Below are 27,541 nucleotides of genomic sequence, written 5' to 3'. Positions count from 1 at the left end.
GAACTGGACCAGAGAGGCCAACCCACCTCTACAGTCTTTCCAGAAGGACATCATGGTCACCACTGTGAGTTAAATCCAACAGTAGAAGGACAGAGAGCGGTTTGGCATGTGTGTTGGCTCTAATATAATTTACCACTTTAACTAAAGCTATCTCTGCTGAGGTGGGCACTGAAAACCAGATTGGAATAAAAAAATATATACATTTGCTGTTTTTGGGGGGTTGATTTGCCGAAAGAGAGCTGAGCTAAATAATCTAGATTTAATTTCTTCAGAAGTGCAGTGGGGAAAGGGCCTGTGACCAGAGAGTGAATGAGAATGGCTTTGCACTTCTTTAATTATGCAATTAAAAACTGTTTTGAAGAAGGTGGTGGGGATATGATCAAAAAGGCAGGTAGAAGGTTTAAGTTGTGATATCACTTTCCTGAGCATGTCTGTGTCAACCAGGGAAAATAACTCATGTCCATTTCCCCTGGAGGACATTTTTCTTTCAGTTCAGGGAAAGAAGAAGTACTTATAGAATCACACTTCTGAGAAGGGAATCATATTTTCTTTCTTTCTGGCTGTCAGATAGCGAGCCACTCCCTTCAGAATGTTTTGTAGTTGTCATTCCACTGAATTTTGTGTCATGTTGCATTTAGCGAATTACCATGACACATTTTGTGGGTGGGACTGGAGCCAACCCAACCGAACTGTAAACGAATGTAAACACATCAGCAAATGCAAGGATATTAAAGCAGACGAAAGCCAAAGAAAGACAAGGAGCCATTTGTAAAGACAAGGATTCAAGGAGCCATTTTCCTCTACCTCAATCTCTTATGTCCTCACAGGGCTGTGGTGTTATGGGGATATAGAGCCAGTTGGTCAAAGGTCAAATTCCCCGCGCAGGACAGATGGACAGGAGTCTTTGAACTGGCCCCATCTCGTCTCAGTTTACTTCTTCAGGGGTGGAATTCAAAACTATTACATTTTGCCAAAGTGGAATGCAAACTATGTTGATAGGAGACATCCAGAGGCTCTTCCCAGTTCTATCCTATGGTTCTGTAATGTTAAATATGGTGACGGCAGAGAAAGGGATAATTACTAGCATCACCAGCAGTGAACGTCTGTAACAAGGCAGTCTTGACTCCAGTCGTTCTAAATGTATCCATAGAAACTAACTAGAATATGGTGTGATGTCTAGTAGTGCAAGACTAGTACAAAGCTACTGCTAAAACCCACATAAAGTTCAGACTGAACAACCTGTTGAAGATCTGAACTTGATGATAATAATTAACATAGTTAATAGCTTGAGTAGTACCCTATTTTTACCGTAACCCATCTCACCCCCACTAACTGGCACTATTGATTATTCGCAAGCTGGCTTTGACCTATGGCCTAGGAACTGTTGCTTATGCCCAGCGTATAAAAGCAGCTTTTGTTTCTGCCTACAGTATATAGGGACACACTGAGGACAGGGTCTATCACTCAATGAGAAAGTGACTATTATATAGGGCTCAACACATTGCAGCACAAAGTGGCAATGTTCCTACCATAGAGGCCTTATGTGTCAATAGTCACCCAAAATACCCAACGCAAAGAACAGAATGCACATACATGATCATTTGAATGTACTTTCCACAAAATGTCTACTGCTGATAAAATTGAAAACTATTTTCTGCTGCCGAATACACTTCATGCTAGCCCAAAATGTTTTTTTTGTGTGTGTGTGTGGACCTCAGACGTACCCTTCCCCCGACGGGTCAGACTGAACTCTATACCCAGATCTAGACAATAGCTGGACAATGGGAGATGCTTGGGGTCGTTCTGCAGTCAGCTGATCAGTGACAAAAACAAAGAAAACCCCTGGCTTCAAAGCTAAACTCTATCATGTACCTTAATGCACAAACACACACGAACAGGATTTTTGTAGGGTTTGTGCCTTTGAGGATTGTCTTGTAATAATTTGTCTTGTAAAATAAGTAGCTTTATGCTTCATAGAATGTATACCTAGTCCAATACCTAGTCCAACAACCTGTCAGTCTACTCATAAAGGAAGGGAAAAATCTGAATTTACTTGTGAGCGTGAGAGGAAAAGAAGTGCCTCTTGGTTTGTTTGAGCCCCTGGTGAGAGTGGTATATTTTATTGAATTCATGAGCCTGGGGTCAGGTTGTCAGGGTTATGGGGGAGGGACAGAGGTGGGGTCTGCCAAAGGTTGAAATAAGATGTAAGGCTGTTTTTTCTAACAGAGAGAGAGAGAGAGAGAGGCATTGCACCTCTGCCTGACCTACTGGCCCATTCAAAGGACTTTCAACGCAGGGGGACCCAAGACACTTAAGCCAATGTTATAAGGGGGAGAGCAACTGGTCTATACTACACTACTCTTCGGTAGATTTCAGAGGAAAAGGACTGTAGCCTCTGTTGGGTAAGTGGGAGACAGATTCATTCAACAACTGATTACAGGGTCACATATTTGTAGCACATATTTGTCTGCATTCTTATTATTTTTTTAACTCTATTTCTTTCTCTGAATGTATTACTTATCAAATTATTATAAAAAATGATGTACTCTACTGCTTGAATCAGTTACCCCAGCATGGTTAACAGCTGTATTTCAGACACAGTGAGTGTTATCTGCTATGACAGGAGGCACATCACGTTAATGCCTTTTTAACAATACCACACACAGGCCTCAATGTGTAAAGTAATTTTAATTAGATAATATGACAATTTCCTCTAACAAGTGTTTTCAGCTTTTTCATATCTGTTTAATGTATGTGTGTGTGTGTGTGTGTGTGTGTGTTTTGTGTCAGAGTTAGTGAGTGTCCATTCTCCCCAATTAAGGTGTCACCAACCTCCTGTGGCACACATCTGTGTCAATAGCTGTCTAGCTGTGGGTGGCATACTATAGCACTGATTGCATTTTGCTAAATGAAAGCAGCAATAGCGTAGTCCCTCTCTACTGTAGTGACTTCACTACTACTGTAGGTTAACTCCAGGTGTGTTAGTAGCAACTCCAAACTTTCACCCCAATTACTGCTCACTCTACAGGGCTTAGAGAGGAGCAAAGAGCAAGGCTTTCAACCATGGACGGTCAGTGCAGACAGATACACATGGCACTGATGTAAAGCAAGCCCTGTTTAAGATACCTTAAGGTATCTCAGATCACTTAAAATGGTCTGGTCTTCTGTGTTCCCTATAAATCAAATCAAATCCTGAAATGACATCTGTGAAGAAGCAAACAGAGAGTGAGAAAGAGAGACAGAATTTCCTGCTTTAGGTTTTGATATGCTTGGTCAGCACCCATGGGAGACGTTTCCCAATCTACGTTTTTTTGAATCCACCAGGTGAGTCAGCACAGAGTCAGTGGTTCCAACTCGTTCAGGAACAGCAGCTATGTCCACAGCAAACTCAAAGGCAGCTGACATCCTATTTTCTAGGGGTTGAACCGTGGATGAAAGGATGTCGTTACACAGCTGTACGCTTTATTGCTGAAGCTTTATTGCAGTTTCCTGAAAAGTTGGAACGGGTAGCTATGATCACATAGCTTTTCAGTTCCCTCCCAGAAAATTATCAGTAAGGCCTACAATATTGTGATTGAATTATAACACACACACAGACTAACAAGCCATCTACCGCCAATAATGTTTATATGCTCGTTTAGAGTGGACATCCACACTACTGTAATGTGATGCTGGTATTATTAGGCCAGCTAGTAGTCGTTGTACAGTAGTTCAGCTCAAGCAGTGCCAGTAATATCCCTTCCTCAGCGAAATTGGAAGACTAAACCACTATTGAAATTTAAGGGGTGTAATCGGAAACAAACATCAAACCAAAAAAGCCACAGAAAGACATTAGTATTGCTTTAACATACACATTTCACCCCCCATTCATTAGACCACTGACATATATGTTTTATTGGTCAGTAAGACAAAGTAGCTTAAACATTGACGTCAATTTCGAAACGTATCGCCCATTTCCCGTAGAATAGAACGAGCAGTGCTGAACTCGTAGCACCTCGGAATACTTTATCTACTTGGAAGTTGGAACTGGGCTCAATGCCGAACATTTAGTGACGTAGGCCACATAGGATTTTGCACGAAATATAATATGTTGTCAGCAAGAAAACTGCTGGAACATTTCCATCAGAATGATATGTTTACCAGGAACTCGGCAGAGTCGTCTATCTCGTTTTTTGTTTGAAACCACACGAGTGGAATAAACCGGTGTCCTGGGACCTGAGAGAGTCGAGTGCTACAGGTCAGAATCACTTGGTCAACTAAGTATGGCTACATTTCGAGCGAGTAGTGTGATATTATTGCCCAGTTCGTAAACTGTATCATACACTAACGGTCTATTGTGTTTGGCTACAATGTAGTAAGTAATACGTAAACGCAGGACTGTGAAACTAGCTCTTGCTAACTTTTGTCGGCGTTTACCGCTACAACGTGTGCTCGAATGCGTTTGTGGTAAATGTCGTATTCATATAACGTTAACGTTAATTACTTACTTCACAAGCGTATTCGTTTAATTTAATGATAATCATTCAGACAAATAACATTGTGGTTAACTGGCGAGCTGGTTTGGTTTTACATTGGAGTGTATTGTTCTATTCGGATCGTGTCAAAGGCAGCAGAAATTGACACCAACAACTTGAATTGCATTCAGTTCTACGTCCGGCAGAAATGAGCGTTTGGATCATAAAAGTTTCCTCTCGCGACCTCTAGGCCTACAAGCCAGTGTTGAATACAATTATATTTTTGACTTTACCGGTTTTCCATGTGGCTGGGTTTTTTCAGGTAGGAATGTGAGACAATATAGCTATATTAAAGTATAATTACCAACTTTTCAAAGCGTTTGTAGTGCATTCAGAGTTCTATCACCGGAATCATGCTCACAAGACAAAAAAAAAAGCATGCCTTCATGCCAATAAAATGGTTATGTGCATGCTTCATGTGATAGAAATCTGAGCACACTAAAAGCACTTAAACGTTTATTTAATTATACTTTCCTGTGTGTATATATTGTCTTTACATTCCTACCTGCAAAAGGGCCAACCGCACTGGACAACCGGTATGGTAAGTTAAAATATCATTTTATCAACCATTTTGGCTTGTAGGAGGCAATTTTCCAAACAAATGTACGGAATTAATCTGACTGTGAACCAAATGTATCAGTCTGATTGCCAGGCAAGGTCAAATGCAGTCATCAGTATTTGTCGACATGGACAGAAATAAGATATATAATATCCCCATATATTGTCAGTCAGTTTTGTGTCTGTCTCTTTGCCTGTGTTTATTTGAGTCATTTTACTGTAGACCTACTAGGGCTGTCCCCCCCCCAAAATAAAAAATATTGTTGGACTGAAAGTCGTCTATAATTAAATATTTTGAACGTGTATTTTTCCATATAGACACAACCTATGTGTTTCAATAAAATAAATTATATGCATTGAGCTTGTCTGATGCTTTAAGATTACCATTTGATGAATAAGACCAATTCCTTAAGAGGGTGCCAGAGATCCAGATAACCTAAATAAAAAACTTAACCTGACCCAACCTCCTCCTGGCTTTTGCAGACTGCCATTACTCTCCTGAAGTTGCTGGTGATAGGCTACATGAGGAGGCTGCAACCTTTTCGTGAAACAGTTTAATTTAATTTGTAATAACATCTCCATATCTCAAAATCATTGTAATGTGGTTCATCAAAATTCTATCTAAATGAAAATGATACTAACCTAAAAAGTTACTTCCATTGCCAACTATGCAAAAATAGCCTAAATAAAGCCAACAAATAAAAACATTGCAGCCTGCAGGTAGAAAATATATATATCCTAAAAATAAATATCCTATACATACATTGGCTACACATGGCCTACACATGGCCTGTCTGCAGCATACCTGAAACATTGTATTAACTTGGGTCAGGCACCAAACTTGTGCTAGCAAACTTGAAACATTGTATAAAATATTCTGGGCCCTCAGTTTCCAGCGGCAGTGAGCTCGTGCCAGACAAAGCTGTAGGCTATTTTCACAAGGGATAAGAATCAGTGCTTGACTTGGGCAGGAGCTAACCGGAGCTGAGTACCGGCACCGCAAATTTTCTCCTGCTTGAGCTCCTGTTCCTCTTATTAGCTCAAAAGTATTGTAGAGCTCATACATCTAAATATAAACAGTACCAGTACCCAAAATGACAACTGGAACCTATTTCAGTCCAAGTCCAGCACTGATGAGAAGTAATCAGGTAGACCTATTTTTATGATGTTTCCATTGGATCAGAGCATTACATTTATCCCTTTCACGGTTAGAACCAAAAATGTCAAATTTGGACTCATCAGATTAAAGGACAGATTTCCATTGGTCTAATGTCCATTGCTCGTGTCTCTTGACCCAAGCAAGTCTCTTCTTCTAATTGGTGTCCTTTAGTAGTGGTTTCTATGCAGCAATTTGACCATGAAGGCGTGATTCATGTAGTCTCCTCTGAACAGTTAATGTTGAGATGTCTGAACTTTGAAGCATCTATTTAGGCTGCAATTTCTGAGGTTGGTAACTAATTAACTTGTCCTCTGCAGCAGAGGTAACTCTGGGTCTTCCTTTCCTGTGGCGGTCCTCATGAGAGCCAGTTTCATCATAGTGCTTGGTGGTTTTTGCGACTGCACTTAAAGAAATGTTCAAAGTTCTTGAAATGTTCAGGATTGACTGACCTTCATGTCTTAAAGTAATGATGGACTGTTGTTTCTCTTTGCTTATTTGAGCTGTTCTTGCCATAATATGGACTTGGATCTTTTACCAAATAGGGCTACCTACTGTATACCCCCCCCTACCCTGTCACAACACAACTGATTGGCTCAAATGCATTAAGGAAAAAATTCCACAAATTAACAAGTCACACCTGTTAATTTAAATGCATTCCAGGTGACTACCTCATGAAGCTGGTTGAGAGAATGCCAAGTGCGCAAAAATGTCAAAGGCAAAGGGTTGCTACTTTGAAGAAGGCTTTATACCCTGTCGAAACTCTTTGTTTTGGTTACTACATGTTTCCATATGTGTTATTTCATAGTTTTGATGTCTTCACTATTATTCTACAATGTAGAAAGTAGTAAAAATAAAGAAAAACACTTGAATGAGTAGGTGTGTCCAGACCTTTGACTGGTACTGTGTGTATATATATATATTTGTTACTGCTTGACTAAAACAATCTTGGTCGACCAACAGCCTAAAGACTAATTGGGGTCAGCCCTAAGGCTTACATTACCTTTAATCAATCAATGTTAGTAGAGTACCAAAATGTAATTTTAAATGTCCCTCTATCTTACATGTTATTATACCCTGTCATGTTGGATGGTAATTTCCAGTATATGTGTGCCAATCAGTGTGTGAAAGAAAATGTTGATTTGCTGTCGATAACACACCCACTCTTGCTCAAGGGTAATTATTACACAACACAGTGAGAAATTGTTTTTGTGAGGGCACCTAAGAGACAGTATACAGTAACTAAACATACCCTTTCATTCAGCAATAGCTTACTTTGGATCAAGGCCAAATTGATATAGTCTATGCAGAGAAACTAACTGGAGAGACTGATTCTGTTGGCTGTGTTTTTAAAGATCTGCATTGTCATTGTCTCTCTTCCAGGGCAGAGAAGGTGGTCATGGGGTTAGCGCTTCACACTCTCCTGGCCCTGACTGGCCAGCTTCCCTGGCTGCTGCTCCTGGCTCTGCTCGTTCCCAGGAATGTCCTCCGAGCTGAAGAGCTGAAGCCCACTAGATGGCCCCTGTTCTCCCAGAAGCCTTTGCTCCTCGCCTGGAATGCCCCAACGGAGGACTGTGGCCCCCGGCACGGTGTGCATTTCCCCTTGGAGCAGTTCCAGATCGTAGCTTCGCCCAACGAGGGCTTCGTCAGACAGAACCTCACCATCTTCTATAAGGACCGGTTAGGGCTGTACCCGTATTACGAGCGTGACGGCACCGCGGTGAACGGTGGAATCCCTCAGGCCGCCAGTCTCACGCAGCACCAGGAGAAGATGCCCGAAGGTGTGCACAAATACATACGCGAACCAAACGCCAAAGGCCTCGCCGTAATTGATTGGGAGGAGTGGCGTCCGCTGTGGATCCGCAACTGGGACGTCAAGAACGTGTACCGGGACCAATCCCGGAAACTAGTGGCCAAGAAAAACCCGGATTGGCCCCCGGAGCGGGTGGGGAAAGTGGCTCAACAGGAGTTTGAGCTGTCGGCCCGAAAGTTCATGCTGGAGACCCTCAGGCTGGCCAAGAGCCTGCGGCCTAACCAACTGTGGGGGTTCTACCTGTTTCCAGACTGCTACAACCACGACTACCGGAGCGGCCTGAAGAACTACACAGGCCGCTGCCCTGATGTGGATGTGGCCCGTAATGACCAGCTCACCTGGCTGTGGACTGAGAGCACGGCTCTGTTCCCTTCCGTCTACATGGGCACGGTGCTGCGCTCCACCACGTTCGGGCGCCAGTTTGTCCGGAACCGGGTGAAGGAGGGGATGCGGCTGGCTTCGGTGGGCGACGGGGTTGCACGGCCCGTTTTCGTCTACACCCGGCCTACGTATGCCAATGAGCTGACTCCGCTGACTGAGGTGAGGGCCGACGTCGTCTAATTCTGTACCTATAGATATTAGGCTACTCACCACAACAGTAGCTTGTGCTGTGCAGAAACCTGATATCACTGTTATTGTTATTCCAGTAAGAAGTCAGCCAGGCGCACAGTAGCTTTTGACATTCTCAGCGGACTGTTACTATAGCTGCTTTTCTCAGTTTATTCTTCTGTGGGTTTTATGGCGGACTACAACCCAAAAAGGTATATTGCCGCAACCAACCGGACAGGTTGAAAACAAAAACGAGGTACAAAGCAAATCCATATGTGATAGTTTCCCTAACTTAATCCACCCCCCAAAAAATAGTACATTGACATAAACAAAACTCCCACTTCTTCCTTCTTTCAAATCTCCATATCTTCCTTCTCGGGTTCTAGGGCCTGAGAGGGTGGTACGGCTTGTGCCACTATTCCATGGAACTCCACCGCATCCACAATATCTATCTTCCTGGACCTTCTCTCCACCTTGGCAGTGCCATTAATACCATAGCTATAAAGGCCACAAAATCCACCTTCTTAACCTTTAAAATATCTGGGTCCTGTTGGTGAAAGACAACCCCTGCAGCCTGCATTGAAGGCCCATCCACCACCATGGACTCTTCAGGAGCACCATTCAAACCCTCAACCATTAACAGCTGCTGCATATGAAATGCTCTGGACAGCCCTGCATTTGGACATCTCATTCTCTTTTACCCTTGTCAGGCAATCGAAATATGTAGCTTCATGGTTCCCACCACAATTGCAACATGTCACATTTTCCTCACTTTTAAAAAGCACGATATGATCTTTTCCACAACTTGGACATTTCGGGCTTCTCCCTTCTGCAAAAACTTGAAACATGTCCAAAAGCTTTACAATGATCACACTGCATTGGTCTTGGGATAAATGCTCTGACTGACTGTAGTTTGTATATCCCAACTGCAGGGAGAAACTCCATATAATGTAACTGCCATATAGACTGTTAATTTTTTTACCATTCACCACACGATTCATCCGACGTGCATCAAGCACTCCAGGAATATAACCCCACGAGACGCCAGCTATAGCCCCCTTAAGGGGTGCCCTGTTCCGAAGGGACACTTCCAACTTATCAAATCGGGTGAGGCGCAACAAACGTTCCTTTCTGATCCGCAGAAGCACAAAAAATCGAAACAAGCCTGCCTCTCGTGAACCTCACAGCCTTCACTTTACCCATCACTCTCTCCACCAGTTTGGATAGCTCAAATGGTTTCTTCAAGATTGGTACTCTGCTCAACTGCTCCTCATTAACAAACCGTGCTCCTACAAGATACGAAGGGACATTCTCATCAATGTACAACACTTTGCTCCGTTTTCCATTCTTTTGGACAATACTCCAATTCTCCTTGATTTTACCGCCGTTGGATTCAGAATCCACTTCATCGTCCACTTCCGCCATCTTTTTCCAGCCTGTTCGAGTCCGCTTTCTTCGGCAATAAAAATATGCACTCAAAAGCCACCCTTAGCATCTCTGGTCTTCTGCACCCCAATGCATTTTCTTAGTTTAGTGAGTGTGTGTGTGTGTGACTGCATGGCTGCGTTTACACAATTCTGATATTTTTTTCACTAATTGGTCTTGACCAATCAGATCAGCTCCGAAAAAGATTGGATGTGGAAAGATCAGATGTGATTGGTCAAAAGACCAATTAGTGAAAAAAATATCAGAATTGTATAAACGCAGCCATGCAGTCTTTTCTCTGTATATATCAATGATGTTGCTCTTGCTGCGGGCGATTCCCTGATCCACCTCTACGCAGACGACACCATTCTGTATACTTCTCGCCCTTCCTTGGACACTGTGCTATCTAACCTCCAAACGAGCTTCAATGCCATACAACTCTCCTTCCGTGGCCTCCAACTGCTCTTAAACGCTAGTAAAACCAAATGCATGCTTTTCAACTGTTCGCTGCCTGCACCCACACGCCCGACTAGCATCACCACCCTAGATGGTTCCGACCTAGAATATGTGGACCTAGGTGTCTGGCTAGACTGTAAACTCTCCTTCCAGACTCATATCAAACATCTCCAATCCAAAATCAAATCTAGAGCCGGCTTTCTATTTCGCAACAAAGCCTCCTTCACTCACGCCGCAAAACTTACCCTAGTAAAACTGACTATCCTACCGATCCTCGACTTCGGCGATCTCATCTACAAAATAGCTTCCAATACTCTACTCAGCAAACTGGATGCAGTTTATCACAGTGCCATCCGTTTTGTTACTAAAGCACCTTATACCACCCACCACTGCGACCTGTATGCTCTAGTCGGCTGGCCCTCGCTACATGTTCGTCGCCAGACCCACTGGCTCCAGGTCATCTACAAGTCTATGCTAGGTAAAGCTCCGCCTTATCTCAGTTCACTGGTCACAATGGCAACACCCACCCGCAGCACGCGCTCCAGCAGGTGTATCTCACTGATCATCCCTAAAGCCAAAACCTCATTTGGCCACCTTTCCTTCCAGTTCTCTGCTGCCTGCGACTGGAACGAATTGCAAAAACTAATTGCAAAAATACTTTTATCTCCCTCACCAACTTTAAACATCTGCTATCTGAGCTGCTAACCGATCGCTGCAGCTGTACATAGTCCATCGGTATATAGCCCACCCAATTTACCTACCTCATCCCCATACTGTTTTTATTTTATTTACTTTTCTGCTCTTTTGCACACCAGTATCTCTACCTGCACATGTTCATCTGATCATTTATCACTCCAGTGTTAATCTGCAAAATTGTAATTATTCACTCCCATGGCCTATTTATTGCCTACCTCCTCATGCCTTTTGCACACAATGTATATAGATAATTTTTTTTCTACTATGTTATTGACTTGTTTATTGTTTACTCCATGTGTAACTCTGTTGTCTGTTCACACTGCTATGCTTTATCTTGGCCAGGTCGCAGTTGCAAATGAGAACTTGTTCTCAACTAGCCTACCTGGTTAAATAAAGGTGAAATAAAAAATAAAATAAGAGGTGTGGGGGAGGGGGGAGATCAGAATAGGGCTGCCTGTGTAGATGCAGCCAATCACGTTTCCACAAGAGCATCAGTGTGCGGTCTTTCTGAGCGATGTGGATAATCAGACTGGTTCCTTCTGGTCTTGCAAAGCACTGTGTTACTCTTGACAGGGCCTAAAAATCTAACGATCCATCATCAAAATGCTCTCCGGTTTTTAAACAGGGTTGATGAGAGGAGCCTCCCTGTGAGATGTCAAGACCACATACAGTGTTAAAGGCTTTATACCCTGTCGAAACGTTGATTATAAAATGACTGCATCTGCACTCCTAGAATGTGCCGCTCTACTTTTTTCTCTTTATTTTTTTTTTTTTTTTAAAGCCCATGGCTTACATAATGTCAGGTGCTAAATCTAGAACTCACACACTCGTGTCCAGCAACAGAGTCGCCTGTGTTTCCCCAGAAACCTACATATGTCTGTCTGTCTGCGGTTTCTACACTAAATGTCAGTACCCATCGCCAACTTTCCAATAACACACACGTGCAGATAGCGGGTGTGCGTGCACATAGCGGCGCACAAAATACTGTCTCAAGTAACTGATTCTTACCCAAACTAGAGTCACAAATTAATTGATAGGCTTCTAGACTTTTATAGTTGTTAGCTGTTATACTGTACACGTGAACATAACTGAAAAATGACTGGTAGCAGGATTATACACAGTGTACAAAACATTAATAACACCTTCCTAATATTGAGTTGCATCCTATTTTGCCCTCAGAACAGCCTCAATTCGTCAGGCATGGACTCTACAAGGTGTCGAAAGCGTTCCACAGGGATGCTGGCCCATGTTGACTTCAACGCTTCCCACAGTTGTGTCAAGTTGGCTGGATGTCCTTGGAGTAGTGGACCATTCTTGATACACACAGGAAGCTGTTGAGCGTGAAAAACCCAGCAGCGTTGCAGTTCATGACACACTCAAACCGTTGCGCCATGCACCTACTACAATACCCCGTTCAAAGATCTTTTGTCTTGCCCATTCACCCTCTGAATGGCACACATACACAGTCCATGTCTCAATTGTCTCAAGGCTTAAAAATCCTTCTTCAACTACACTGATTTGAAGTGGATTTAACAAGTGACATAAGGGATCATAGCTTTCACCTGGTCAGTCTGTCATGCTCCCAATGTTTTGTACACTGTGTATATATTTTATATACATGTAAACAGGAGTAATAGTGACCAGTAGCAGGATACATAGATACTAATGGCAATCGATGAACAACAGCGTAGTGGTAGTAATAAATCAAATCAATAATCATTTTTGCAGCAGCAGCGTAGGTATGAGGGGGAGCAGTAGTTGTTAGCCATTCAACAGTGTTATGGCCAGGAGATGGAAGCTGTTTAGGAGTCTGTTGGTCTGAGCCTTGATGCACCGGTACTGCCTGCCGGGCTATGGAGAACAGTTCATGTCTCAGGTGGCTGGAGTCTTTTGGCAATTTTTGTGTCTGGTGGTGATGTTGGTACTAGTGTGTATCTGACTGGATGAATGGGGTGCTGTCAGGCAGCCGGGGCGTCAGTGTTTACTTTCCCACTGGACCACTCTTCACACAGACACACTGGATGGGAGACGGACCGAGATGTTTTTTTGCGTGTCGGAATATTCTGAATGAATGAGGCGTCATGGTTAGCCTACAGACCTGTCGACTCCATGCTTAATTTCTTCGTTAGAGTGTGTCTGAACTGACGACTCCATGATATAATTGCCCTAGATCTCTCCATGTTGAACGAGTGTGTTGGCGCGAAAGAATGTGTGTGGGAGAGTGACGCATCTGGTGTCTGTGTTTTTAAATCAGGGTGTCTTGAGAATAGATTGGATGATTTCAGAATGTCGAGTATAATGGGAATGCGTCTCATATGGCACCCTATTCCTTAGTGCGCTACAATTGACCAGAGCTCTTTTTTATTTAACTAGGCAAGTCCGTTAAGAACAAATACTTATTTACAATGACTGCCTTGTTCAGGGGCAGAACGACAGATATTTACCTTGTCAGCTCGGGGATTCGCTCCAGCAACCTTTCGGTTACCGGCCCAACTCTCTAACCACTAGGTTACCTGCCGACCAGCTCTATGGGTCAAAAGTAGTGCACTTTGAAGGGAACAGGAGTGCCATTTGGGACGCAGACGTGAACTGTAAAGGGCGTGGTTGAGCTCAGCTGGTCAGTGTTAACTAAATGATGACATGTTCCTGTTCATAGAGGGCAGGGTGTGTTTCAGATTGATTACGTTCAACGTCATAGTGGTCAGCCACTGACTGAACTACAAATCACCTTACGTTATGAATGACCTCTCATTTATGATTTGTAGATCTGTCAGTCTGTGGTCGCTGGCTGCAATGTAGTCGATCTCAAACGTGGCCAGTGTGTTCATAATGTGCTGCCGGACTGAGTGTGTGTGTGTGTGTTTCTGCAGACAGACCTGGTGTCCACCATTGGGGAGAGTGTAGCCCTGGGAGCAGCTGGGGTCATCGTCTGGGGAGATCATACCTACGCCAGCAGCAAAGTGAGTGTTCTCCTTCAAGAGCTATTTTGATCACGAATAGATTATCCATAGTCTGATGACAAACTAAACTGGTGTTCGCCTCTGTAACGTACCTACAGCAGCAGCAATGTGAGTGTTCTCCCTGAAAATTCCCTATTCCTTATAAAGTGACTCAAACTATTCATGATCTATGAATGACACCATTTGGTGTGCTTCCCAAATGACACCCTATTTCCTACATAGTGCACTACTTTTTGACCAACACCCTGTAGGGAAATAAGGTTCCATTTGGGACACACCCCTATTTGACAATTCATAGATTATGCATGATGATTTTGAGTCATCAGTCTGGGGTGTATTCATTAGTCGCAGGAACCAAACTGAAACCAACAGCGAAAACAGAACGAAACTGGGAGGGACCAACATGTATTTTTTTCAATAGAGTCAGGTTTTTGTTACAACACGTTTTCTGTTCGGAGTCAACGATTTCCATTTTAAAACGTTTTGCAACAGACAACGGAATCTGACTAATGAATAACACCCCTGGTGTTCCCCTCTGGAACAACTATATCCTGTCCGTCTATCCACAATTTAAATGTTAACATGTGTTTGTCCATTCTGAGTCTGCACCCGTGTTTCACTCTCTCGCTCTCCTCCCTCAGGCCAGCTGCTCCAGTCTGAATGACTACCTACGCGGTCCGCTTGGACGGTACCTGCTTAACGTCTCTACGGCAGCAGAATTGTGCAGCCAGCAGCTGTGCACCTCCCATGGCCGCTGCCTCCGCACGCTCTCAGACACTGACGCCTACCTGCACCTCAACCCCCTCACCCACAGCATCAGCGTCCAGGGGGGCAGGCTGAAGGTGACAGGTCAGCTAGATCAGGGGGAGCTGGCTAGGTACAGGCAACACTTCCAGTGCCAGTGCTACAGCGGGTACAAGGGCGAGGGCTGTGCCCAGAGAGAGCTGGGGAAGAGTGCTGCCGCCCCTGTCTGGGGAGTCTGGTCTGTGCTGACCCTGTTGCTCCCTCTGGGGCTTCTCACTCTGCTCCACTGAGGGAGGCGAGCAGGAGCTGACTATGTGCAATATGGGGGGAAACAACCACGCCTTGGTCCTGGCCTCTGCTGGGCCTCGGGGATTCCTGGTAGGGGATGGGCTCTAGCTGCTCTGTGGGACTGATCCATATGGAGAAGAGGACATGGGAGTGTCATCTGTCAACAGGGTGATGGAGGGGACTGAAGATGCTCCTCAGTATCCTTCAGTTACCCACGCAAGCTAAAGGGACAGCATGTGAAGTGGGAAAACAATAGGCCTTCTATTTTTGACTTGATGTTTTTATTGTGAGTGCTGTGAGGTAGAAAGGAAGGTCTATGCTGGACTGGTCTATCCCTCCCTTCACCAGAGCTGGAAGACATCTAGAGCTAGCAGCCAGAACTAGAACTAAGATGTCTGTAATGTGTATGAATGGTGACCTCAGCTGTATATTGAGTGTGTCTGTGTGAAGTGTTTCATTTAGAGGTTGTAAGGTTACTACGGGTGGCAGGTATCCTAAAGGTTTCTAGATCGACTCCCCGAACTAGGTAAAGGTAAAAGGTTCAAATCCGTCGTTCTGCCCCTGAACAAGGCAGTTAACCAACTGTTCCTAGGCTGTCATTGAAAATAAGAATTTGTTCTTAACTGACTTGCCTAGTTAAATAAACAAATTATAAAAACTAGTAAGGTTACGACTAGTGAGACTAGTTTGTTAGAATGTTCCTCTCCCGCCTTATGTGGAACTGAGGGAATTGAGAAACCTCAACAGAAACTAACGCACCACACAACAAGAATGCTACTTTTCGACGGAGACTGTTCCACTGTGAAGCTTTTGTCCAAAGAGACCGGCGCTGTGCTTGGATAGTCCTACCTCTCTCGGCTAGACGGCTATACCTTCACCCAGCTCTGATCTAGCAGAACTGCAGATAGGACAAGTAAAAACGCAATCTTTAAAAAAAAGTGTATCTTTTTGTAACAATCTCTTTTTCTACGGCCTTATTTTTTTTAAGTCTAATGTTGTGGTGGAAAATAACTGGAATATTTGAAACTGACTGTTGAATATTCATGAGCTTCAGTGAGGCTTAGCATTGTGGCAAAGAATTCCTTTAATCTATATAGCTGTCTTTCTGTGTCACGCGCACTGCTTTTGCAACATTTTAATCACATTAGCAAGAAAGACTCATCTAATCATTTTCAATTCATATTTTTAGCCAACCTGTTCTTTGACATTTGTGAACAGACATCGGCACAGATGACACGGTATGCCAGTGTGAAGTGCCTTTTTTGAAAAGTGTGTTTGGCCTAACATGTTTGTCATCCTTATTCTGGTGCCTCTACCATCTATCTTTTGTATATGTTATTTGAGGGTCTGTGAGGATTGCAAACCAAAACTGAAAGCACTGTTTTGCTCATTTTGCCATTTGTTTCTACTCTTCTTCCTTCTGTTGCCTGAAACCAAAATTCCTTCGAAAATGGCTCTGGCCTCTCGTGCATGGTTTTTATCTAGAAGGAATACAGCTTTTGTCAATTTACTTTTTTGTAACAGGTTTAGGATAACTTACACAGCAGGTTAGGAGAATTAGGTGGGTTTGCTGAAATGCACAAAAAAATCTACTTTGACATCAATTTCACAAGCTGTATCCCATCTAGACATGACCCCCTGGGTGCTTTTTCAGGGGACCACAGTCAGACCTCCAGGGGGCTCTGTGTTGGTCATCTTCACTGCTCTTATTTATGTCCCAAACATGCTTCTGCTTTACTGTCACATGTGGATTGGATGTAATTAGTAGTTATTTACATTAAACTTGAAATATAAAAAGGTTCTCAATGAATTTGAATTTATGCTGTTCTGTCATTATTTACATCATGGTGAGTCAGTTTAATCACTTGCCACGTGTTGCAGGTTGAGCTGTTTCAAATGTGTGTCCCCCATGAATGATCAGTATAGAGAACTAAATTTAGTTTTTGTAGGATTTTACCATGTCATCATAAAAACAACTATAACATTGTGATGTTATCACGTGAGGGCCTTTGCCACTTGGTAGCTGTTCCTTGGGCTCCTCCCCTTCTGTGCCTTTTTACCTTTTTTTTCCTCTCGATTTTTTTTTCTTCTTTCTTCCAAAAAGCGATATTGGGCTGAGAGGACAGAGTGAGCCTTGTTTTATAACTAAAACCAGACTGAGCTTCTGCTTCTTTAGGGACCCCCCCCCCCCCCCGTCAAAGTTGATCCAATGTTTTGGCACATGTAATACCATTGATGTGTGTACAATTGGAATATTGAAGGGAATGTGTGGACAAGATGTGAATTCCATGAATCAATAGATTATACTCTGAACAAAACTATAAACGTAACTTGTTGGTCCCATGTTTCATGAGCTGAAAGAAAAAATCCCAGAAATGTTCCATATGCACAAATTTGTTTACATCCCTGTTAGTGAGCATTTCTCCTTTACCAAGATTATCCATCCACCTGACAGGTGTGGCATATCAAGAAGCTGATTAGACAGCATAAACATTACACAGGTGCACCTTGTGCCGGGGACAAAAGGCCACTTTAAAATATGCAGTTGTCACACAACACAATGCCACAGATGTCTCAAGTTGAGGGAGCATGCAGTTGGCATGCTGACTGCAGGAATGTCCACGAGCTGTTGCCAGAGAATTGTACGTTCATGTCTCTACCATAAACTGCCTCCAACATTTTTTTGAATTTGGCAGTAAGTCAAATTCACCAGCTCAGGACCTCCACATCCAACTTCTTCACCTGCGGGATCGTCTGAGGAGTATTTGTCTGTAATAAAGCCCTTTTGTGTGGAAAAGCTGATTCTGATTGGCTGGGCCTAGCTCCCCAGTGGGTGGGTCTGGCTGCGCCCCTGCCCAGTCATGTGAAATCCATAGATTAGTGCATAATGAATTTATTTCAATTGACCGATTTCCTCAAATTAACTGTAACGCAGTAAAATCTTTGAAATAGTTGCATGTTGCATTTATATTTTTCTTCAGTATATGAATGCTTGCAAGACTGCTATTAGTTGTTTTTTTTATCAAACATAAAAAATTAAATAAAAACATGCCATTGTGGCAACATATTGTAATTAAAGCCATTTAAATCTTAGGCTTTTTACAGGATCTTTATTCCCGGAATATAAAATGTGTACATTCACAGGAAAATATGTATTCTTACTTTTCGGGACATTTTCTGTGCCCTTGTACCAGTTGTTTTAAGAGGGGAAAAACAAAGACTGTGACATGCCAGATCTGTGGATGGTGAGGGTTGAACACAAAACCATCCTAGTCTAATCTTTCCTTAATATAGAAGCCTGGGCCACAAAAATGTTCTGTGATCTCCACCATGTGGACACTTTGGAACAGAAAGGAAAGTGATTCCTCTTTATTACACCATCTTTTTTTGCATGTAATTGACATGTGATTCATTGTTCACTTTCAAAGTAATAAAAAAGAGTAAAGAGTAAGAACTATACTACAAAGTATGCATGCAAGCTTCTTAACTGCTACTATAACAATACCAGTATGTTGAAGGATATTTGGAGATATGAATGGTATTTGACACAGGAAACAAGACAATTTTGATGTTATAATTTTCATTGTGAAAATGCATGACAATACAATACAGCAAGCCATAGCTCACTAGAGCTGGACGATATGGACAAAAAAAAATCCATATCATGATAAATTGCCTGAATTGATGCAATAACGATAAAATCGCACGACAAGTTTCTAACGATGTGCACCAGAGTTTAGTACTTCTCCTAGTTTGATGGTTGTAACCATCAATTGTCCCCTTAACAATCACCCATATTAGCAAACGTATTTCATTTCAAACGTCACATTTCTCTAGTATAGGATACTTATCTTAATGAACGATATCAGCTCAATCCCTGCGATATGCGATCGGTGTCGATCATTTTCAGTTTATCGTCCCAGCTCTACAGCTCACTGTATACAAAAACACACCAACGAGTTCTACAAAATAAAATGAAGTTTCACTTCTAAATCAGCCAGGTTATCAACCCCAAAGTAGGTTATTTAACAGTCCCATACCGGAATGAATCCATTTTATTTCTTTGTACACAGCAGTTTAGTAGACGGTGCCGCTTTAGATAGTAAATTCCCCTGAAAGTCTTTTTACAAACGTAGCAGATATGTTGCTGCTGCTTGGAGTGACTCTGGATAAGCTTTAGTAGGGCCGATGCTTCAGATCGACGCAGTTTCCACTTGGATCTCTCAGAAAATCTGCTCTCCTGCTTGGGCGTTTTGTGGCGGTGAGTGTTCAGGTATTCCAACCACTTGTTCCTGTGATTTCTTTCATGCTTCTTGAGGTTGTCTGCCCGGTGGAATACTTTGTAACACATTGAGCATGAGAAGGGTCTTTCAGTGGAATGTGTGTGCTTGTGGCGCTTCAGATGATCCGCCCGACCGAAGCTTAGGCCACATGCCTCACATTGGAACACTTTGCCAGCCTTAGTGTGAGCGTGATACCTATGTCTCCTGAGAGCGTTACGGTCCTTGAAACTTGTCCCACAAGCTTTACAAAGAAAATGTCTTGATATGATGTGCATTTTACCGAGGTGGGTGTTAAGGTCCTCCTTCCGCCCGAATGTATCACCACAACAATGACAAAGATGAGGTTTCTCGTTGGTGTGCAGACTCTCATGCCGCCTCAGGTGCTCGCGCCTCTTGAACTTCGTACCGCAATTTGAACAGACATGGGGAGTTTTATTTGAATGGATCATTCTGTGTTTTCCCAGATTTTTCACTGTACTAAATGTCTTGCCGCACCGGTGGCATGTATAACCGCCTGGTTCTGGGTGAGCAACTTCACGATGCAACATCAGTTCCTCTTCCTGTTCAAACCGCTTCCCACACTGCTGGCAGGCGTGGTTTCTCACCTGATGAGTCTTTTCATGTGTACGCAACTCTCCCGGATCCCTGAATTTAACACCACAATCAGAACAGACAAAGGAACTGCCAGAATGAGAATAGCTGTGGCGCTTCAGGTGATCCTTTCGGCCAAAGTGTTGGCCACATTCCTCGCAGTGGTACACCTTGGATGCTTTCCTGTGGTCTTTGCGATCCTTTAAACACTTCCCGCAAAATGTAAACGAAACACAATATAGGAAATATTCCCCACAATTCTTGCAAATGAATTGTCTCGATCCATCCTCCTCCGTCTCTCCTACACTGTTTAGGTTTATTTCAGGTTCCTCCTGACTTGTTGACTGATTGTCAACCCTTCGTGTCTGCAAGCCTTTCAAGGTGTCTTTAATGATATTGCCAACCGCTTTAAGGATTTTGCGGTACTGGTCTGGGTGTATGTCCCTGGCATGATTCTCAAACTCCAGTCCACTGGTGAGCTGTAGGACACAGAGTTGACAATAGAAAACATCCCCATCTTGGCTCACCCTACCTGCCTCTATGAAAGCCTTTACATGCTTACGCAGGTGGAAGCACTTGTGCTTTTGGAAAAGATCTGCCTTTTCAAAATGGCGGTCACATTCACAGCACGTTAATGCATTTGGGTTTTTATGCAAGTTATTTTTCAGATGATAAATGTTCTGGTGCTTGTTGCGAGTTGTTTGCTTGTTGAATGCTCTACCACAAACCGGACATCTAATATTTTCTTTCGCTTCTGGTCCGTGCTTCTGTTTAGGAGGCACTCCTTCACTTTTGCCCTGTGCCCAAGCATGTCTTTTCTGGTGTTTTTGGTAAGATTTGAAAAACTTAAAAATCTTCCCACAGTCCAGACAAGGAAATGGAGGAGAACGTTTCGTGTCAGGCGTTTGCTGCTCAGCGGAAGATATTAAAATACATGCATCCTGATCATTAGTATCTTCACTGTTCTTCCTGTTTTTCTTGTTGGCCCTTACATGAGTTTCTGTGGCATCTTTCCTATTGCCTTGAAGACGTATAATAATCTTGGAAGTTGAAAGTTTCCTCTGTTTTTTGTGGCTTCTTTTGGTTCTCGTGATCCTGTGAGTCTTCTCGTGCTTTATGAAAGACATTACGTATTTGAACTCCTTACCACAGTGCTTGCAGGTGTGAAGGCCTTTCATTTTCTTATTGACACTTAGGCCAACTGCTTTGATCGACTTACCCTTTCTTCCTCCTCTCGTTCTTGGTACAACGTGAGTGTCCTGGTGCTTTGTAAACAAAGTTAGGTATTTAAACTCCTTCCCACAAGTCTTGCAGGTGTACAGGGCTTTTATATGAGTTTCCTCATGTTTTCGGAATGAAGTTAGATATTTGAACACCTTCCCACAAGTCATGCAGGTGTGCAGGGGTGAGACACCTTCTATTTCCATTGACTTGGCCTTCTGTCTTCCTCTCTCACTTGCTACATCACATATTGAGTGAGAGCTTATCAAGTGCTGCTCCAGCTCCGGTTCGCTAGTGAAGGAGGCTTCGCAGGCATCACAGGGAAAGAACTGGAGTTCTACATTTGCAAAACCTTTACAAAAGACAGAAGCAACAAGGACAACGTTTAAATGCTTTTGACCTTGTATGTATTTCTAGAACAGTTAATAACCCAGTTAAGTCACAAGTTAGCCTAACCCACAACCCAATAGCCTTGCTGTCTTCTCTTACCATGCCCATCATCATCATCCTCATGAAAGTCAGCATTCATCTCCATGTCCAGGCTGCCATGGATACTTTCTGGTAGATTGCTGTCCTTTACCTCGAGAACAAGCAAGTCTGGAGAGACGTCTGAGATCTCCAAGGTCATGATCTCGCCATTGGCATATCCAGATAGTGAGCTAGGAGGGTCCTCCCTCTCCAAATCAATGGACTCCATGTTATCGTCTTATCCTGAGCGCACATACACACACACACACAAAATAATTCTACAAACAACTATCTCTTTAAAGATGTTAGATAAAGCTGAATGCAAGTGTTCGGGGACCTCAAATTGCCTGGCTACTTGGACTCCTTGCTCCAGCCAAACGCTACGCCTCAATAACACCTAGAGTGTAAACGTGCAAAATGGTACACCCCCTTATCTGGATATGTGTGCATCAAAAGTTCAACATTCACCTTCTGCTACCGTTTCTGTAAAGCCGTCTACGCATACTTTTGATAAATCCAACTTGTATGCACCACACAGAACAAACTGCAACTGCCTCTGCAACGCAGCATTCCATTGGAAATGAATGTTGAACAACACGATCACACCAACAGCAATTTTCGTTTTGGTACCTGGTGCTAATGTTGGATTTATCGAACGTATACATCAAATTGTATGCATAGACGGCTTGACAGAAATGGTAGCAGGGGAGTGTTGAACTTTTGTTGCGCACACATATCCAGATGATGCTGCATTCCATTTAGCGCAATGACAGTGTGTCGCCTCGATCATACCGACAGCGTTATTGTGCAAAATTGTACACAGCATCATCTGGATATGTGTTCAGCAAAAGTTCAACATTCACCTTCACAACCATGTCTGTCAAGCCGTCAACGCATACAATTTGATGTATACGTTCGCAAGGCAATCGCAGCGTTCCATTGGAAATGAATGTACTTGTGGTAGCTAGTTAACGAACGACAGAGCAGCGGGAAATATTGTAGTGTGTGTCGTCCGGCTAGATCTCAAATGTTATCATGGCCAAATTAACTACATGATTTGGTTTGACTTAACTTACATGTTATTTGGATTGTTATCTAGGTTAACTAGCTGTGGCTAAACTTCGCGGATGTTGGCTTTAAAAAAACGAACCATTGTTTCAGTTTTCAATCCAACTAGACTACTTTCAAGGTGTGTGACTATCTATTAAAATACCAAACTTCCGCAGAGAGCCTGAGCGCACGATAGCTAATAATTTCACTAATTTACCAGATACAAACCTAAAACAACATCGAATCACTCCGTTTGCTATCTGCAGTAGCTACCCCGCCATGTTGTCGTGCAGCCCACAAATGTGTTCGATTAGAAACAGTGTAATTGTTGGACTTGATCGATATAAAATAACGTTCTCGTCACTAGATCTCGTAGATGTCATTGTTAATAATTAACTAATTATTTGATAACAGTTACTCACCTATATTCATTTGATATATTTTTTTAAATGTACCTTGAATTGATTTGGAACGAAAAAAAACGCAGAATAATAATTCCTTTTCGGAATTATTTATTCGAAACACACTTTATATATCTGCTTCTGCCAACAGCAGGGTCAGTGCTGTTCAAAATCTTTGGGACACGTTTGTCTACACTGTGCGTTTTTGATATTGTACTATATTTAGTTTACTTTAGACGCATGGGATTACTGTTTCATTATTATTTTATTACACATTTCTTGAATCAAGTCATGTGTATACATTTTCAAATGATCAGAACGTAATCATATTTTGGTATACACTACCGGGCAAAAGTCTTAGAACACCTATTAATTCAATAGTTGTTCTTTATTTTTACTATTTTCTACATTGTAGACACATGGAATAATGTAGTAACCAAAAAAGTGTTAAACATATCAAATGTATTTTATATTTGAGATTCTTCAAATAGCCACCATTTGCCTTAATGCCAAGAGTGTGCAAAGCGGTCATTCTCTCAACCAGCTGGAATGCTTTTCCAACAGTCTTGAAGGAGTTTCCATACATGCTGAGCACTTGCTGGCTGCTTTTCCTTCACTCTGCGTTCCGACTCATCCCAAACCATCTCTATTTGGTTGAGGTCGGGTGATTGTGGAGGCCAGGTCATCTGATGCAGCACTCTATCACTCTCCTTCTTGGCAAAATAGCTCTTACAAAGTCTTGAGGTGTGTTGGGTCATTGTTCTGTTGAAAAACAAATGATCGCTGCTTAAATCGCTGCTTAAATTCTAAATAAATCACAGACAGTGTCACCAGCAAAGCACCCCCACACCATAACACCTGCTCCTTCATGCTTCATGGTTGGAAATACACATGCGGAGATCATTCGTTCACCAACATCTCACAAAGACATGGCAGTTGGAACCAAAAATCTCCAATTTGGACTCCAGACCAAATGACAAATTTCCACCGGTCTAATGTCATAGCTCGTGTTTCTTGGTCCAAGCAAGTCTCTTCTTATTATTGGTGTCCTTTAGTAGAGGTTTCTTTGCAGCAATTTGACCATGAAGGCCTGATTCACACAGTCTCCACTGAAAAGTTGATGTTACTTGAACTTGTGAAGCATTTATTTGGACTGCAATTTCTGAGGCTGGTAACGCTAATGAACTTATCCTCTGCAGCAGAGGTATCTCTGGGTCATCCATTCCTGTGGTTGTCCTCATTTAAAAAAACTTTTTTAACCTTTATTTAACTAGGCAAGTCAGTTAAGAACAAATTCTTATTTTCAATGACGGCCTAGGAACTGCCTGTTCAGGGGCAGAACGATAGATTTGTACCTTGTCAGCTCAGGGATTTGAATTTGCAAATTTTGGTTACTAGTCCAACACTCTAACCACTAGGCTACCCTGCCGCCTCATGATTGCCAGTTTCATCATAGCGCTTGATGGTTTTTGCGCTTGCACGTGAAGAAACTTTAAAAAATCTTGAAATTTGTGGAGTGGTTGAAAAGACAGTTTTAATGACTCCAACGTACGTGTATGTAAACTTCCGACTTCAACTGTATAAACAATATCTGAAGAAATCCACACAGTCTCTCTAAGGTCAGGGCGTGACAGTACCCCCCCCCCCCCCCCCCAAGGTCCTCCCATGCCCAGTCCTCTCTTCCATGCTGTTTGGTCCTTTGGTGGTGGGTAGTTCTGTAACGGCTGTTGGAAGGAGAGGACCAAGGTGCGGCGTGGTACGTGTTCATGCTTTTATTTGAACTGAACACTGAAATAACAAAAATAACAAAGAGAACGAACGAAACCGAAACAGTTCTGTCTGGTGCAGACACAAAAACAGAAAACATAGAACACAAAACATAGAATGCCCACCCCAACTCACGGGTCGGCATGACACGGTCTCCCTGACGAGACTACGTCGAGTAAATAAACCACCTCTACCCTCCGTTCTATTCGCGAACGTACAATCACTGGACGAGCGCCGTTCGAGACTCTGCTATCAACGGGACCTGAATAACTGTAATATCCTATGTTTCTCTGAGTCGTGGCTGAACAAAGACATAGACAATATACATGTCTGTTTTTCCCATGCATCGTCAAGACCGATCGGCAGCTTCGGGGAAAGGTTAAGGGTGTGTGTCTCTTTGTTAAGAACAGCTGGTGCACAATCTCTAATGTTAAGGAAGTCTCAAGGTTTGCTCGTCTGAGTTAGAATACCTCATGATGAACTTCAGACCATACTATTTACCAAGAAAGTTATCTATATTTTTTGTTGCTGTCTATTTACCACCACAAACCAATGCTGGCACTAAGACTGCACTCATGTATGTGCCAAATGTATAGGGCCATAAGGAAACAATACAATGCAGATCCAGAGGCGGCGCTCCTAGTGGTTGGTGATTCCAAAGCAGGGAAACTGAAATTCGTCTTACCTAATTTTTACCAGCATGTCACCTGTGCAACTACAGGTGAAATGCTTACAAAGCTCTTCTCGCCCTCCATTAGGCAAATCTGACCATAACTCTATCCTCCTGATTCCTGCTTACAAGCACAAACTCAAACAGAAAGTACCAGTGACGCACTCAATAAGGAAGTGGTCTGATGAAGTGGAAGCTAAGCTACAGGACTGTTTCGCAAGCACAGACTGGAATATGTTCCGCGATTCATTCGATTACATTGAGGCTTTTACCACATCAGTCACCGGCTTCAATAATAAGTGTTTTGACGACGTTGTCCCCACAGTGATCGTACGTATATATCCCTAAACTATCACGGATTACAAAAGGGAAACCCAGCCACGGGCTGCCGATTGACGCGAGCCTACCAGACTAGCTAAATTCCTTCTATGGTCGCAACACTGAACCATGCATGAGAACAGATGGATTACCAGGACGCATACTCAGAGCATGCGCTGACCAGCTGGCAAGTGTGTTCACTGACATTTTCAACCTCTACCTGACCCAGTCTGTAATAGCTACATGTTTCAAGCAGACTACCATAGTCCCTTTGCCAAGAACGCCATGGTAACCTGTCTAAATGACTATCGCCCCATAGCACCCACATCTGTAGCCATGAAATGCTTTGAAAGGCTGGCCAGGGCTCACATTAACGGCATCATCCCAAACACCCTGGAACCAGTCCAATTTCCATACCGCCCCAACAGATCCACATATGACACAATCTATATTGCAATTTACACTGCCGTCTCCCACCTGGACAAGAGGAACACCTACGTGAGAATGCTGTTCATTGACTACAGCTCAGCTTTGAACACCATAGAACCCTCAAAGCTCATCACTAAGCTCAGGACCCTGGGACTGAACATCTCTCTCTACAAATGGATCCTGGACTTCCTGACGAGCCGCCCCCAGGTGGTGAGGGGGCCCCTCCGGGTGTGTGCTTAGTCCCCTCCTCCCCCACCTACATCAATGGGGCTGTAGTGGAGCAGGTTGAGAGCTTGAATTTCCTCAGTGTCCACATCACTAAGGAATTATCATGGTCCACACACACAGTCATGAGGAAGGCATGACAACACCTCTTCCCCCTCAGCTGGCTCCTCAGATCCTACAAAAATGATACAGCTGCACCATTGAGAGCATCTTGACTGGCTGAATCACCGCTAGGTATGGCAACTGCTTGGTATCCGACCACAAAGCGCTACAGATGGTAGATGCCCAGTACATCACTGGGGCCGAGCTCCCTGCCATCCAGGACCTCTATACCAGGTGGTGTCAGAGGAAGGCCCGCACAATTGTCAAAGACTCCAGCCACCAGTAAATGGTACCGATGCACCAAGTCTAGAACCAACAGGGCCCTGAACAGCTTCTATCCCCAAGCCATAAGACTGCTGATTAGTTAGTCCAGGTTAACTATTCAACTATCTGCATTTATCCCTTTTGCACTAACTCTTGTGACTCATCACATACACTTCTTGCCCAGTTTATTACACTACCCCATTCACAAAAATAGATCGCCCCTACAGACAGTGAGTCACATGGGCCATGGGGCACTAAATTAAGCAGGCAGGCATGCAGGCATTGAGAATGGCAAGAATCGTGCAAGCTAATAGGCGGGCCACAAACAGACATAATGTCACAGTACAACAATGGTGTGCAGAACTGCAATTTCAGAACACACAACTCATTGATCTTTGTCACGGATGGGCTATTGCAGCAGACGACCACGCCGGGTTCCACTCCTATCAGCTAAAAACAAGAAGAATCGACTCCAGTGGGCACGCAATCACCAACACTGGACAATTGAGGAGTGGAAAATCATTGCCTGGTCCGACGAATCACGGTTCCAGTTGCGTCATGCTGATTGCAGAGTCAGTCCCACCAGCCTCCCC

At 43.2% G+C, this 27,541-nt stretch overlaps 2 protein-coding genes across 5 annotated transcripts; one reads left to right on the top strand and one right to left on the bottom strand.

The window, feature by feature from the left end:
- The first annotated feature begins 2,250 nt into the window (after positions 1–2,250).
- LOC110494019 (hyaluronidase 2) lies at positions 2,251–16,975 on the top strand. Of its 2 annotated transcripts, none has more exons than XM_021568684.2 (4): positions 2,251–2,402; positions 7,612–8,581; positions 14,038–14,127; positions 14,769–16,975. In XM_021568684.2, exons 2-4 carry the CDS (start codon positions 7,628–7,630, stop codon positions 15,159–15,161), a joined length of 1,437 nt encoding a protein of 478 aa, XP_021424359.1. In that variant the 5' UTR covers positions 2,251–2,402; positions 7,612–7,627; the 3' UTR covers positions 15,162–16,975. The 2 variants fall into 2 exon arrangements, with proteins under 2 accessions (XP_021424359.1, XP_021424358.1); XM_021568683.2 differs by lacking the exon at positions 2,251–2,402 and adding an exon at positions 3,935–4,237.
- Positions 16,976–18,722: 1,747 nt separating this feature from the next.
- Positions 18,723–23,080, bottom strand: LOC110494018 (zinc finger protein 493). Of its 3 annotated transcripts, none has more exons than XM_021568682.2 (3): positions 23,001–23,080; positions 21,744–21,965; positions 18,723–21,606 (listed from the first exon to the last, which is right to left on the bottom strand). In XM_021568682.2, exons 2-3 carry the CDS (start codon positions 21,949–21,951, stop codon positions 19,181–19,183), a joined length of 2,634 nt encoding a protein of 877 aa, XP_021424357.2. In that variant the 5' UTR covers positions 21,952–21,965; positions 23,001–23,080; the 3' UTR covers positions 18,723–19,180. The 3 variants fall into 3 exon arrangements, with proteins under 3 accessions (XP_021424357.2, XP_036805901.1, XP_036805902.1); XM_036950006.1 differs by having other exon boundaries at positions 22,060–23,061; XM_036950007.1 differs by having other exon boundaries at positions 22,799–23,061.
- Positions 23,081–27,541: the final 4,461 nt, after the last annotated feature.

Source organism: Oncorhynchus mykiss, chromosome 17 (genome assembly GCF_013265735.2).
Source record: "Oncorhynchus mykiss isolate Arlee chromosome 17, USDA_OmykA_1.1, whole genome shotgun sequence".
NCBI classification, from domain to species: Eukaryota; Metazoa; Chordata; class Actinopteri; order Salmoniformes; family Salmonidae; genus Oncorhynchus; species Oncorhynchus mykiss.
Note: the sequence above shows the minus strand (reverse complement) of the source record. Positions and strands in the feature narration are given on the sequence as shown.

Excerpts from the sequence above, each read along its gene's own strand:
- LOC110494019 (XM_021568684.2), top strand. The coding sequence starts at position 7,628 with ATGGGGTTAGCGCTTCACACTCTCCTGGCCCTGACTGGCCAGCTTCCC. Across the intron at positions 8,582-14,037 it reads AGCTGACTCCGCTGACTGAG|ACAGACCTGGTGTCCACCAT; the intron begins GTGAGGGCCGAC and ends GTGTTTCTGCAG. Across the intron at positions 14,128-14,768 it reads ATACCTACGCCAGCAGCAAA|GCCAGCTGCTCCAGTCTGAA; the intron begins GTGAGTGTTCTC and ends CTCCTCCCTCAG.
- LOC110494018 (XM_021568682.2), bottom strand. The coding sequence starts at position 21,951 with ATGGAGTCCATTGATTTGGAGAGGGAGGACCCTCCTAGCTCACTATCT. Across the intron at positions 21,607-21,743 it reads GGATGATGATGATGGGCATG|GTTTTGCAAATGTAGAACTC; the intron begins GTAAGAGAAGAC and ends TCTTTTGTAAAG.